Source organism: Athene noctua, chromosome 23 (genome assembly GCF_965140245.1).
Source record: "Athene noctua chromosome 23, bAthNoc1.hap1.1, whole genome shotgun sequence".
NCBI lineage: Eukaryota > Metazoa > Chordata > Aves > Strigiformes > Strigidae > Athene > Athene noctua.
Window position 1 is genome coordinate 4,817,465 of NC_134059.1, and position 14,846 is coordinate 4,832,310.

The 14,846-nt window shown below is 55.5% G+C and overlaps 1 protein-coding gene across 1 annotated transcript in view; it reads left to right on the plus strand.

Moving 5' to 3' along the window:
• Nucleotides 1–14,846, plus strand: part of GRM4 (glutamate metabotropic receptor 4) — a 51,171-nt gene that overhangs the window by 22,097 nt on the left and 14,228 nt on the right. The window contains exons 4-6 of the mRNA XM_074925768.1: nucleotides 7,622–7,757; nucleotides 10,055–10,209; nucleotides 10,527–10,667. Coding sequence (XP_074781869.1) covers nucleotides 7,622–7,757; nucleotides 10,055–10,209; nucleotides 10,527–10,667 — 432 coding nt within the window. The remainder of the gene's footprint in view (nucleotides 1–7,621; nucleotides 7,758–10,054; nucleotides 10,210–10,526; nucleotides 10,668–14,846) is intronic.

A 14,846-nucleotide genomic window follows, 5' to 3' on the forward strand; every position in this document is an offset into this window, starting at 1 on the left:
CAATGGCTGGATAGTCCTTATTCACTCGAGTGGTGATTTTTTGAGTGCTAGCGTTGCAGAGATGTTATATCTGCAAAGGATGAATTTTCTCTGGCCGTTTTTAAGTGCTCCCCCAAAACACCCTGCTCCCCCAAAGCATCTCACAATTGCAGTGGGTGTCGGCTGCATTCACACCTTGGCACCAAGGTGCAAGCAGGGCCAGCAGCGGGGTGTCCCCAGTGTCCCCATCTCCCCCTGACCCTGATTTGTGACATCGTTTCAGCGGAGGGACAGACGCATCCGCAGCCCTTCGGCTCTGCGTTCCTTGACATCTCCGCTGTCACCGAGCTCTTGGAGATGAAGTATTAGATTTATGTTTATGTAATTTAGCTGGTGAGCGCAGCATGTTATGCCATGCGTCGTAATGTGCAGTGCTCGGTTTTGTGAAGAGGGTAATATTTCCAGCCAAACGCAAGACTCCTTAGTCATGTGTCTGGATCAATTTTACACTGTCATTTCCCCCCTCTATTGTTTTATCCTTCGCTGAGTTTTCTGTATTTTTAGTTAAGAGGCTGATATATATTTGTGATGCATTTTTTCATCCCCATGTGACATTCATAGCTGTCTCTTTCTGGTTTTAGCCGGGTTCATTACTTTTGGTTGATGCATCAGAATGTCACCCCCAAAAAGCTGCTTCCCAAGTCTTAAGGCATAAGCAAACACAGAATATGACTTTATGGCAGATCTGTATATGCAATCCTCTAATCCTGGTTATTTGCTGGCCTTGGGGAGTGCTGTTGTTCTGGGTCCCGTGGATGCCGGGAGGGTGATGCTGGTGGGTACCTGCCCCTGAGTTGCACCCCCCAGCAAAGCATGCAGGAGTTCAGGTGAGTGACCTTCAGCCCCGTGACCGCGAGGTGTGATGAGCGGTGGTGCAGAGTGGGCTGGCCATCCAGCTCCCTTTCATCCCCCAGGACGGCTGTTCTTGTGCAGTCAGCACTCAATTACCGTGGCTCACCCGAGGGCTGTTATTTGCTGCCGGTGTCTCAGCTTCCCAGCCAAATCCTTCCATTCAGCAGCCAGCAAAAAGCTGGACGGGTTTTTTTTTTGTGGCACAATGCTGAGAGCCTGAAGGGTCCCTGCTCTGCGGGAAGGCTGGGTTTTGGGTGAATTTTCCTGCAGGTGTTTTCTGGCTGATAACACCAAGGATGGTGGCATCTCTGTCCCCTTTGGGGCATCTCTGAGAGGTCCTTTCCTTTTCCTGAGGGTGGCTCAGGAAGGATCCCTGTCACCTACAAGCCAAAATCATGGTTATACCCATCACCTGAGTTTCTGTGCTGGTCTCTATCATCTTATCATCAAAAATTAGCCCCAGCTCTTACTGGATGCAGCAACTCCTTGTGTTGGATGGAGCAGCCGGAGGGACAGGTCTGGCCACCCAGGCTCTGCTGCTGTCACCACTTTGGGTCCTGAAACTCTTGCAGGATCCTCAGGGGAAGAAACCACATTTTCTGGGTGATTTTCCTATTTCCTTTCCCCTGCTGCTTCTTTTCTTTTTGCTAGTCAACACCATGTACCCCAATACAGCCTGAAGTTACTGCAACCTTCCCTGCCCTCCAGCTGTTGGCTGGTGGGTGCCAAGTGTCTGTCAGGCTGGGACTGGGGAGAGCTAGAGCTGCCTGGGGCTACTGGGATCACTGCCCTCACCTCTTAACTCCACTCCTTTTTTTCAGGTCTCGCAGAGCTCCCTTTGTGTGGTGGAAGCGGGGAGGGAAGCGAGCAGGGCCGGGCAAAGAGCAGCTATTAGTTGTGGTCGGGGCTGGCATGCGGGCTCTGGCTCGCAGCCCAAACCTGGGCTTTGGAGGCAGCCCGAGTTAATATCTTGCTCTTTAATATTTTCAGTGTGTGTTGGAGGCTGCCCGAGGGCTGGCAACCTGGGCTGGGTCGTGCCAGGCAGATGCTGGTGGCTCCAGGGAGCTCCCAGTGAGGTCCAGTCTGAGATGGAGTGAGATGGGAGACGCAGCCCTGGGGGATCGGTGAAAGCAGCGTGGGGGTGTTTTCCACGATGTGGGCTTGGGTTAAGAGGGATGAGATAAATTATTATGATAAATGAAGGGAAAAACTGTCTTTGCTTTCAGGACTTGTCTATCAATTCAAGCCCTGGCTCCTGGAGTAATGTGATGGGTGGGGATCTCTGCTGCAGAGAATAAACTTTAGCCTCTGACTGCAGTGTGATGCTCCTTTTGCAGAGCAGCAGGTGGGGGAAAGACTGCAACATCTTGCTATAAACCTCCCCAGAAATCCCAGCATCTCCTGGCTCCTCCCGGCTCCAGGCTGGAGCAGGGTGAGGGGGAAGAAGACGTAGCCCTCACCTGGAGGGGGGCTACAGGTGCTGGGGGGCTTGATTCACCCAAGTCCCTGATTAGGTCTGTAACAGAAGATCCTTCCCGCGGACACAGACAGTGATGGTTTTACTTACATGAAAAACCTGAATTTTCTGCTCCCTAGTGTCCTGGCCAGGGCCCTAGTTTTGAGCTGAAGACTTGCTTTTTCCCCTTCTTTTCCCCATTGCAAATTCATTAATTATTGATTTATCCCAGCAATGCAGGCAGTTGAAAAGCAGGCTCAAATTGCTCAGATTCATAATGTCTGATGAGATTTTAAAACGCTGAAGAGCAGCATTTGAGCCGGTTTCAGGGACGAGGCAGGCGGCGAGTGCCAGGAGCCTCCAGTGATGGGGATGTGTGATGCAGGGTCCAGGACACACGAGGAGGGACCTGCCACCCCCGAAGTGGGACCAGACTGCAAAAATGTGGGGGTCTGGGGGACTTTGCGTTCCCAGGAGGGAAGGGATAAGATGCCCACCTTGCAGTGAAGCACAGGAGGTTACGAGCTGAGATCTGGCTGCACCGGGGGACACGTTGGGGCTGGTTTTGGGTGACAAAGACAGGTTGGTGTCCCCAGGCACACCCAAGCTGGTAGCGGAGCAGCCTCCATGCCAGATAATTTAGGTGTTGCTGTCATTAGGGCTCCACCACAGTGAAGGAGAGATTTCAGCCGCGTGTGTTGGGACCCAGAGTACTCACTGGTGCTGGCATTTTACCTTGGCTCGTGCCGTGGTGCGGGGCCGTTTCCCCATCACACTGCTCTCCCCAGCCCAGCTTGTGTGCGGGTACCCATGGGATGTAGGCAGCCTTCCTCAGATTGCAAAACCACTTGTTGCTGCAGTGTTGAGGGTGGATGGATGGATGGATGGGTGCATGGATGGATGGATGGATGGATGATGCAAGTCCTTGCCCTGTGCAGGGTATCTTGTGCTCTGTAGTTAGACCAAAGCGGACCAGTCCCATGATGGCGCAGGAGCTTTGCCTCCACCAGGGCACAGAGCCCTGTCCCTGCTGGCTTCTCCTCTAATGAGTCGATTCCTGGAGGCTTTGAAGTGATGTGAATAATGAATCCCGGGGCAGGGGAGCAGCCTGCCACTTGCCAATTAAGCCTCGACTTGGGAATCTCATTTAAATGGCTGGGGTTAGGAAGGGGAGGCCAGGAGCATGCAGGGGAGCTGCGCAGGTGCTGCTCGCCAAAGGCCGCTGTGCAGAGCCCCATCCCCTCCTCGGGGTGCCCAGGGAGCACGTCACGGTGGGGGGGACGTTCACTTTGCTGTTTGAAGCGTGGTTGAGCCAGGCCCACGCTCGCCCAGCTCTTGGCAGCCGCCGGCTCTGTGGGGAGCCCCTGCAGAGCGTTCCCTGATTGATGGTGTATGTTAGCGACAGCAAAAGCTTATTATCTACCTGCAATCAAGAGGGCACTTCAGCGTCGTGCTTCCCGGAGCAGCTGCGCTCCCACCGAGTCCATAATGGTGGAGATTAAACCCTGACCCGTGTTTGACAACACACGTTAACCCCACCATAATGAGGAGAGTCCCCGAGGCTCCCGGCGAGCAGCTGGCGGAGCTGCGGGGATGCCGGCGGAGGCTGAGAGCCCCCCCGGGCTGGGGGTGACGCTGGCAGGAGGGACAGGGCCAAGGGCTTGAGGATGGTGCAGGCAGTGGTCTGCTCCTGGAGGGCTTTGCCCTGCCCCAAGTGGGGGTGATACAGCCACAGGCAAGCTTAACACAGCTGGGATGGGTGCATGGGGCTGTTGGGTGACACTGGGTGCAGACCGCTGCAGTGTTGCCCCCGGGGCCAAGGTGGAACTCGGGTGCAGACACGTCCCCGCTGCCCTGGCTCTGCTGGCAGGGGGGTGGGTTGTTGGCTGGAGGATGAGCCCCACAGCAAACCCTTCCCTTTGCAGAGCCGCTCTCACTGCACATCCTGGTTTTGCACAGGAGATTTTCCCTCTTGGCCTGACCAGCGTCTGCGTTGTGACCCGCCTGGGTGGGATGGGACAACCGCTGCTTATTAACCGGAGTGGGCTCGTTGTGGTGAGCTCTGGCAGGCGGCAGAGGAAGGGCTGCAAGTGGCAGCACCGGGCACACCTGGCCACCTCCTGTAATTGTGTCCCCACCATTTGACTCTCCCTGTCACTCTCTGCTTCCCCGGCTGTGGGCTGCTGAATATTTCATCCTTGGCTCTTCCCAGCAGCCTCCTTGCAAAGCTGTTGGCTCTGCCACCATGGGACCAGGCTGCCACTGCTGCGGGGGCTCAGGCCAGGAGCCAAAAGCAGCTTTGGGTGCTCCTGGACCCTGGGGCTGCAGTTCCGGGTACCTGGTTGCTGCCTGAGCCTGTGGGAGGTTTGGGAATGGGTCCAAATTGGGGTTTTTGAGGCTGTTTCTTTCTGTAAAAGCCCTGAATCCTGCGCTGCTATCCATAGGGATGGCACACATGGGATCTTGTGTCTGAGCATCCTTAAATCATCCGCCTGTCTCCAGCTGTGGGATGCTGCTCCTGGAGGCTTTCTCCACTATCCCTGCTCCTCTTCGGTCCTTTCCCAAAGCTGGAGGGGGAAAGACATCCCCATTCCTCACCTACCCTCTCCCAGAGCCGGACCCTGGCCCAAGTCTGGGATCGATGCTGCACTGTCCCACCAAAGGAGGGAGAGCAGCCGCCTCTTCCCCATCGCTGCCGCCTTCTCGCTTTGATTTCTTGCTTTAAAGGAGTGTTTTGACTAAATAGATTTTTGTGCGAAGACAGCAGGAGCATCGCTTGGCAAATTCCCCTTCCCGCTGCGGCGCCCAGGGGCCATGAATAATGCAGGCGCTGAGAGCCTGGGCTGCTGGAGGTGAGCAGGGCTGCCCCGAAACGCACAGCTCTGCCCACCCCAGCCACCTCCCCCTGACCCTCTTGACCTCTTTTTTTCATTATTAAGCAGATTTCATTAATTAAGAAGATTAAAAACATTAAGTGGTGTTTGCATCAGTGCGTGGGCTGGAGGAGGGCGCTGCGGGAACGTGGGGCTCCCAGACCCTCCGGGGCCTTTTACCTGGGCTGGGTTTAAGCTTGGAGAGCTCTGATGAGCTTTAGTAAACTGCAGGGCCCAGGCGGTGCAGCCAGGGGTTTCAGACATCCGTGTCCATCCTTGGGACAGTTTTCTCCCAGCATCCAGCCACTTTTTGGGGTTCCCCATCCCCGCTTTCCCACCCCATTGGCCTGGCCACGTTCCCCCTCACATGCTCCATGCTCTCCAGCCACTGCATTAATAAGGTCCTCATTATGTCCTAATTGCCCAGATCCTTTCTTTGTTACATTCCTCATTAGTTTGATTTAATGGAGCTGCCGAGTAACTTGGTCATTTCTGAATTGCCATCGATTTAGTCTCTTTTCTGATTTATTTATGGGCCCATCTCCTCTGCCCCCCCACCCCTTCCTATGGATACAAGAAGATTGTCCCTGCCATAAGTTCCCCCAGAGCCACTTGCTGCCTCTGCAAGTGCCATGGGATGCTCAAAGCTGCTGCTTGGGGTGAGAGGAATAAAATACTCATGGAGGACCCCAGTGTAAAGCCTTGATGCTGTCCCAGGGAAGTCTGGAAGCTGGGTTTGCTCTGGCCGTGCTGGGAAGTGCACTTCTGCCAGCCCTGAGCTGTCACTCCCGTGTGCACACACCTGCCCGACTCTGCACTGGGGCTTTTGGAAGGTTCTCGTGTTTGCAAACTGCTGCTTTTGTTGGATTTTTCTCCTTTTATTGCCATGGAAACTGTAATTAAGCTGCACCAGCTCCTTAGCCGGAGCCGTAGTCTCTGGTGGCACAGCCGGTGCCACCCTGGCCTGGCCAGGGGCTCGGCAGTGACTGGGGCCAAATGCCCCCCAGGCAGGGACGTGCCCACCCTGCCGGCGCTGCCTGCTGCTGCCCGTCTCGCCTGGCTGATCTGTCTGTCCGGGAGTCTGTTTATCCAACTCCCTCCTCTCCATCCATCTGGCTCCCCATATGGGAAACAAACAGCAAATTGGCCCAATTTCTTACCATAGGGGAAAAAAAACCCAACCCAAACCCTGGGCTGCATGGGGCCAGGGGCAGGCGATGCTACCCTGGCCCTTGGGTATTCACTGGGGGATGCTGTCATCCCCATCCCTGAAACCTCCCTTGCTCAGGACCCTTCAGCCACCCACCCCCCCCCTGTTGTTTGGCTGCAAGGGCCAAATTACTCCATCTTTTCCTCCAGCCCTGAGGGAAGGAGCAAACCATCCCATCCCCGAGGCATCTGCCTCGATGTCTGTCCCCATCCCATCCTCCCCCTGCTCCTCTCCAGAGGCCTAAGCTGGGAAATCTCTTCCTGCCACCATGTGCTAATTACTCTGACCTTTGCTTAAGCTGGGATCTTTTAGTGGCAGACGAGGTATCAGCCGTGTCATTTACTATGCAAATTGAGACCATCAATTACATCCAGAAGGTCCCGAAATGTTTAATTTTCTCTCCCATCTCTCTTTTTATTGGCATGTGCAAAAATGCAGGAGCAGGAGAGCTCTGGCTTTTCAGAGCTGGAGGCTGGGAGCCCAGCAGCCATGTGTGGGGACTCTTCCAATTGCCAGCTTCCCCTTGTTGCTTTTAATTTTAATTAGCTGCTTTTTCAATCGCCCCGTGGAAGACTGAGTTGGGAGCTCAGCTGGTGCCGCAGGGATGGGAATAAAACCCTTTGCAGGGCCAGGCTGCTGTCTCAGGGGTGAAGGGCTCTTTCTGGGGCTGCAGCCCATCATCTCTTCCCATGGGCCTTTTTTGCCAGTATTTGACCACTGCACAAGCAGAGCCCTTTGAAAAACCCCATCCTGGGCTGGTGAGGGGCTGGTGCTTGGAGCTGGCTGGAAAACCCTCTCCAAGCCTCTGGGGTGGGACCGTGTGTCTGTCAGGGGCCTGGGGTGTGATGTGGAATGACAGGTACTAAGAGGAGTGGGTGGAAGGTGGAGAGGAGCTGCAGGGTGGGAGGGAAGGTGGTGCAGGAGGACTGAGCTGTGAGGGAGAGGAGAGGTGAAGGCAGCGACCTGGGAGTGGAGGCGTAAAGGGAGAGCTTGAGTGTCTGTCCTGGGGAGCTGGGTGGTGGGAAGGGGGGTCTGGGGGCAGTGGGCTACGGAGATGGCACGGCGCTGAGCCCCCTCGCTGTGGCTGGGGTGCAGGTGAGCTGGGGAGACCCTGTTGTGGGGTTGAGGGGCTGCCCCCAGGGGATGGAGACTGGCAGGGGTGTCTCAGTGCTGGGGCTCTCTCTGCCGCAGGTGGGGTGTGCGTGGCCCAGTCTGTCAAGATCCCGCGGGAGCCCAAGCCGGGAGAGTTCGACAAGATCATCCGCCGCCTCCTGGAGACCTCCCATGCGCGGGCCGTCATCATCTTCGCTAATGAAGACGATATCAGGTGCGGAGGGGCCAGCCTGGCTGGGAGGGGAGGCTGGTGGGGGAATGTACTTCAGGGCACCCACACCGAGCCCAACATGTGCTCTACTCGTGCTGCTGCCGGGCTGTGGGATGCAGGGTGCTCGTGGCAGGAGCTGGGTACTGCAACAGGAGCTGACCGTGCCTGCAGTGTGTAGATGCGTCTGCAACGTGGTGTAGATGCGTCTGCAACGTGGAGCAGATGTGCTTGTGTAGCTGCCTTTGCAGCATGGCACAGATGTGTCTGGCATGGGGAGAGGATGCACCTTGCAGCGTGGGACGGACGTGTCTGCAGCAGGGACCCACCAGAGCTGACTTCAGAGTGGCCGCCTGGCACATTGCTGCCATCAAACCACAGCAAGACAGAGCTCAAAGGAGGAAAATTCCGTTTTCTGCTGGCTTTGGAAACCCCTGCTGTCACGAGGCCGGCTGTTTCACGCCGCTCACGGGCTGGCTCAGCCCTGGCGTGGGGCCTCGCTGAGCACCGGCCGTGGCAGGATCCAGGCACCGTTTCTGCTTTGCTCTTTGCTGTGCAGCCTCAGCCCCCAGCGTGGAAGAGGGATGGGTCCAGGGGGGCCTTTTGGGGACCCCCCCATTGCTGCCTTGCCTGCCGGGCGGGGCTGGGGACACAGCCATGCCTCGAGGTGATGAGCTGCTCTGCAGGCGAAGCCATGTCGTGCAGCTCCTGTTGTTTATGGAGCAGAATGATTCACATGGAACTACCCCTGATTTCCTAAGTATCTAATTTATTAATCAGCAAACATTATGTAAATGTGGGTAAACTGCGATTTTAAATCAGTTTACATCAGATGTGCAAACGTTCTGAGTTTCTTTTTTCCTTCCTTAATAGAAATGTCTGCAAACCTGACATTTACGCGGGTGTGTGGTGAGAAACGGGGGATTTACCTCGCTGTGTAAATGGCAAGCCCCATTAACGGGTTTGTAAACATTTACCCATCCAAATAGGATTACATCCCATGAACGGTGCTTTACGCACACCCACCTCACGCTGGGTAAGCGTGGGTTTAGCCAGGGCATGGAGACTGCCGTGATCCCAACCCTCATGTCAGCCTGGGCTGCGGAACCTGGAAGATGATGTGTGGCCTCTCCCAAAATGTGTGGGGCCGTGCAGCTGAGCAAGACACTCCGTGGATAGATGTTGCTCAAATTTCTGCCTGGCTCCGATGGATCTCACAGGAATGTGTCCCGGGGAGATGCTGCCACCGGGCAGCTGGGGATGCTGCTTGTGCTGGGAGCAGGACGTGGCTTTGCTGATCTCCCTGCGGCGGGATGCACCCGGAGCTCAGGGCAACCTGGGCTGAGCACAGAGCAGCCGGCACGGCCCCCCCGCTGCCTGCTGGCCCTGCGGCTCCCAGAGCACGTCCACGTCTTCCTGTCTTGTCTCCACTTTCGGCTCAATTTGTATCTTGGGTTTTTTTTTTTTTTTTTTTTTTCCCCCTTATTACACATTTCAGACACCATCTGGACTTGAAATGATCAGCTCCTGATGGTGAGGGCTGAGGTACAACCCTGCCTCCTTGCTGCATGGGGAGATGGGGAGACAAAGCTGCCCTGGGCCCTGCTCCCATGGGGCTGGGGACCCACACAAGCCCCTGAGGGAACAGCAAGCCCTGGGGAAAAAGAGCCGGGAGAGTCAGATCCAGGGAAGCTCCCATCCACCTACTGAGATTTTCTGGACTGGCTGGCACTGGTGGAACATGCAAGCGTGTGGGCCTGAGTGTCTGGCCACGATGAGGGATGCTCAGCAGGATGGATGGTATGTCCAGCTCCCCACTGCTGCTCAGCTGCCCAGTTGAGCCCAGCAGAGCCCAGTTGAGCTCTAGCCTGGGCACTGGCTGCACTGGCTCTCTCTCATGGCTTGCAATGCCGATGAGACCTGAGAGCACACGCACATTCTCCAGCGCTGCTGCTTTTCCTGCCTGCTGCGGCATAACCTGATTTTTTTTTTTCCTAATGTTGGGTAATTAAGGGGGAAATTCAATTACCAGTCAGCAAATATGCAAATGAGGTGGGAGAAGCCACCTGTGTGCCTGGGCTGGGGAGGACGGAGGGTGCAGGAGCTGAGCAGCATGGTTTGCTCTCGTGTATCCATATTCACCAGGTCATGCGTGGTGCCTGGTGCCGACCGAGTGTGGGAGGTGCTGACGGGGCTGAGCCCTGCCCCTTGCCAGCGTCCCTGCTTTTCTAGGGCTGGACACGAAGCCAGTGCCTGGCCCTGTGGTGCCAGCGAGTGCCAGCGCCTGTTGCTTCTCTCCACAGAAGGGTTCTGGAGGCGGCCAAGAGGGCAAATCAGACAGGACACTTCATCTGGATGGGCTCAGACAGCTGGGGCTCTAAAATCTCCCCAGTCCTGCACCTGGAGGAGGTGGCCGAGGGCTCTGTCACCATCCTGCCCAAGCGGGTCTCTGTCAGAGGTAAGGGGCTGCGCTTGGTGGGTTCCCTCAGCTTCCCCTGGGTCAGCAGTTACCCCCGCAGTGGCATCCCCTTAACTGCAAGGGTTTGGCTGTGAAAGACTCTGTGTTTTGCAGTGGGTCTTCCCCGAGTGGGTTTTCCAGCCTGCAGCTTTGCCTGAGTGGCAGCTCGGACACAAACCCAACATGTTCTTACAAGTCCCTAGTCCCCATCACCCACAAGACCCTCCTTCCTCTCTGTCTGGGGACTCTTGGGCCACGTTAAGCATTTCTCTGCCATCCCAGAGATTTATCCCCTCCGTCCCCTCTTCCCCGGGCAGGTTTCGACCGCTACTTCTCCAGCAGGACGCTGGACAACAACCGCCGAAACATCTGGTTTGCTGAGTTTTGGGAGGAAAATTTCCACTGCAAGCTGAGCCGGCACGCCCTGAAGAAGGGCAGCAACATCAAGAAGTGCACCAGTAAGAGCCATGGGGGTGTCTGGGCGAGCGGAGGCTCATGGGCACGTGGTGCTGTATCACACGGGGTGCACGGGGACGTGAAGGCAATGGCAGAAGAGCCCAGGGCAGGTGTTAAAAAAGTTTCGCTTACTTTTCCCTTATGGCCTTTCAGTTCAGCCACATCCTTATTGCTCCGGAGCTGCCAGCCCAGCTCAAGGCAGCTACGTGGCAATTAATGCTCTGTGTGTGGTGGTCTCAGTTATGAGCGTGGTTTTTTGGTCTAAGCAAAAAGCCAGTTGGGAATTTGGGGAGAGCTGGAGAAACGCCGGCACTTTTGCAGTGTGGGGAATGTGGGCGAGGCAGAGCTGCTCATCTGTGTGGGTACTCCTGTGTCTGCTGGCCTTGTGATGGCAGTGCCTCGCTTAAAAGTCGACAGGAGTGTTGCGCAAAAATGTTTTTGTGCATCCCTGTGTGCTGTGCGTGATCCAGGGAGCATGTGCTTGGTGTGTGTGTGTGTGTGTGGAGGCACGGTTCCTGTGCGAAGCTCCCAGGGCTGCTAGCACACACTTCTTCCTTCCCTTGCCCCTGTCTTCTGTGGGTACAAAATGATGCAGATTTGGGGGATTTGGGGCTGAATTCTGTTGCATTGTTTTGCAGCATTTGGACAACTGCCTCTTTCCCATCGTGTGCTTGGCAGAAGCACCATTGACCCATGTAAGGCTGAAGCCGCAGGTGCTCCTCTGCCTTACAGGCAGCTCCTCTCTCACCTGAGCAGTCAAAAAGCTGTGGTGGCTGCAGAGAAATGAGGCCAGTGAAGGGTCAGGATATGGCTCTGGCTTAGCCAGCACTGAGGCTGCGGCCGCTGCGTGCCCATGCCCGCAGGGAGGGTGCAGGGGTGCCCGGAGAGGGGGTGATAACCCCAGGGCACGTGCTGGAGTGGCCTTTGCCCGTGTCTCCTTGCAAACTGCTTTGTGGATGTGCCCCTGTGCTGTTCCAGGTAGGGACCCTTGTCCTGGCAGAGCCTGATCCCAGGACCCCTGAGCCTCTTCCTAACCCCCACTGTGCGTTTTTAGCTATTTCCAGCTAAAATAGGCTTGTAGGGATTAACACAGTAAACAAGGCGACCAGGGGATCTGTCTTGCTGACAGCGCTGCTGTCGAGGTGATGGTTGGAGGCTCAAGGAGGTGACATGTTTACTGAGAGATGGGAGAGATTTACTGCCTGCCTGGCACTGGCTGAAGACAGATAACAGTGGCTCACAGGCTGTGATGTGGCAGGACCTGGGGACATTTGCACGTTCCCCCTGTTCCCATGGGAGGGATGTCTGTGGGAGCTGTGCCATGCCAGCAGGTGCATGGGCCTGGCCGTGCCTGGAAAGTTTGATCATTAAGGTTTGGGGTTTTTTTCCCCCTCTTCCACTGATGAGGATGAGCGGGATGGTGCTTCCACCTCCCCTGCCTTGCAGGTATTCCCTAAATATTCAGCTGATGATTTGGGGACACATCTCTGTCCCCTCAAGGGATTTCCAGTGCTGCAGCTTCCCCAAGTAGACTTGTGGCTAATGCATAGGTGTGAGCTTGGTAAGCAGCAAGGGCATGCAAGACAACTTGCCTGTGGCCATGGCCTTGGGTAGTTGAGAGCTCCTCATCTTTCCTGATTTCATCAAGAAATCCCCGACACCAGGAAATGCATGAGCAGGTCCTGCAAACTGCTGATCTCTTCATCTTCATAGTAATGTAGCATTTAAACAAGCAATATTTCAGGGCCAAGGTATTAGTGGAGGCAGCTGAAACCACGATATGGCAAATGTCCTAGGAGCTGTCTTTAAATTATCTGAATTTGTCAGTAAATAAATTATCTCCTGAACATTTGCTTGGCAGATAAACGGAGAGGGGAAATAATGCACGATGAAGCAATAACCAGCTTGTGTGGTTCTACGTGCTCCTGCTTTGCGTGGCTTACGCAAATGTCCTGTTTGGGACTGTTTTCTAGAGGGAATTGTACTGACTTTCCCCATGAGCCTCAAGTTTGGGTAGAGCCCAACATGCACAGAGGAATTCTGGCTTTGCTTGCTTTTGTATCCCAAAAAACAAACCGAAGGGTCCCACCACTGAACAGGAGAGCTCACGGCACTCTTTCATGTATGGGAGAGCTGGGAGGAAGGGAGGGGCGAGGGCTGGGGTGGGCACCAGGTTTTTGGGTGATTCCTGCTGGACACCCGAGACCAACCCCAGCACCCATGAGGACCTGTGTGCTCCATCCCCAGGCTGTCCTGCTGGGACCGGGTCAGGCCAGGACCCACCTCCCAGCTGCTTTTGCAGTAGGATCTCCTCAGCATCCCCCCCACCTCCAACCTCCCTCCACTGGGCTGTGTCCCCGATCCCCCGGGTTGGGCCCTGCTCGTGCCCAGCTGGCTGGGCTGGAAAGGATCCTGCCAGCCTCTGGTTTGTTAATAATTCACACACGTGGGGATGCAGACTGGGAGGTGCTGGGATGCTGCGGGTGGGGATGGAGGAGCCGATGGAAGCCCTGGGTTTGCTGGGTTGATGGGGTGGCAAGGGCAGGAGGATGGGGCACGGCTCAGGGCTGCATCTCCCCACATCCCACCTGCAGAGGAACTGCAGGATGCTCCCAGGCCCTACCGGGTAATCTTTTTCCAGAAGAGCTAATTAATAGCCTTTGTTTAGCAGGGCTGGATGGTAACTCTGCTTTGAAGCAGGGCTGGGGATTTCTCCATGCACTCACCTCTGCCTGACCAGGCTGCGGATAGACGCAGAGCAGCAACATGGCTGGGGGGGAAGAAGCTTTTATTTGATTTTCCTTCTTTATTTGTGATTCCTCGTATTCTTTTCCCTTTCTGTTTTGCTTCTCTCCAGTCTCTTCTTAATATGGGGTTGTTATTTTTGTGGCACTGGCTGTATTCCAGCACAGCATGCCCCAGCCAGGCCAACAGGGGAGGATTATTTGTGCTTTTCACCTGGTAGTTAAGATGATAAAAGATTCCTGTTGACCAAGGCTGGGTCTGAGTGTGCAGAGGTGTCCCGGCAATGCCTCTGCTCGACTTCCCTTCAGACCCACCAGCTGCCCAAACGGGTGCTGCCAACCTCGCTGCGAGAGCAGCTCCAGCCCTTGTTGCAGAGATGTTTGCAGTGAGCATCCCTCATGGGGGGGACAGTCTCTGCGCCTCCGATGGGCTCACCCAGCCTGAAAACGCAGCAATGGGTGCTGGGTGCTGCTGCCTGCACCCATGAGATTCAGAGATGCAGAGGCAACACCGTCTTCCAGCTCTCCGGAGCAGCACTGTGAGCGATTTTGATTAATTCCTGCTGAAAGCCGGCGCCGGCGATGTGATGGGAATTGATGCTAATCCCGTCTCATCCACCGCTTGAGAAGATAGTTGCATCCGTCCTCGGAGGGGTGCCTGGGGAGGCTCATCACACACTTGAAAATTAATTATCAGCCCTGTAGAACGATACACGACCCTACTATTATAATCAGTGGGGTCACATCCCTTTTGTGGCCCTAATCTACTGCGAGTTTGGCGCAGATTTATTGTCTCCATGTCAGAAATGAGCCTCAGCTTTCTGCTCCGTGTTGCCCTCTCTGTGCACCAGCCTAATTCCTGTCTGCAAAAAGCAGCTGGGGCCTGGGGCAAGGTGCCCGACAGACAGCCCTGGAGACGTCTGCTTATCTGCAGCGGCTCAGTTTTGGCACTGGAGCCAGCTTCTCCCACTGCGCCGGGCTGACGCTGCTCGCTGCAAGCCAGAGGGATGTTTGGAAAGAAAATTCAGCCTCCACAGCCTGTGTTATCACAGCGGGTTGTATTTTACTTGCTGGGACCTGGATGGGATTTGAGGTGTCTGCTAGGAAGCTGAGGAGCTGGGAAGGGACAAGTCCTGTCTCCCGTGTGTCCCCTGGGCTTGGCAGCCTCTGTGGGGCAGCAGGACGGTGCCGAGGGTGGCAGCGGGGCTGGGACATCCCCACAGGCTCAGGTCCCCTAGATAGTCTATTACACCCTTTTTTTAATGGGTAATTATCTTGACAAGATAGAGTGGCTTGTCTGCGCCTTGAGAGATGAATGCAGGGAAAGGCCCAAAGTTGAGGGAGAAGATTAATAGCTCTTGTCAATAATGTGGAAGAAAGGATAACTTGACGGGTTTCACATGAGTAATCTCCACGTAGTCCAAAAGCATTTTTATA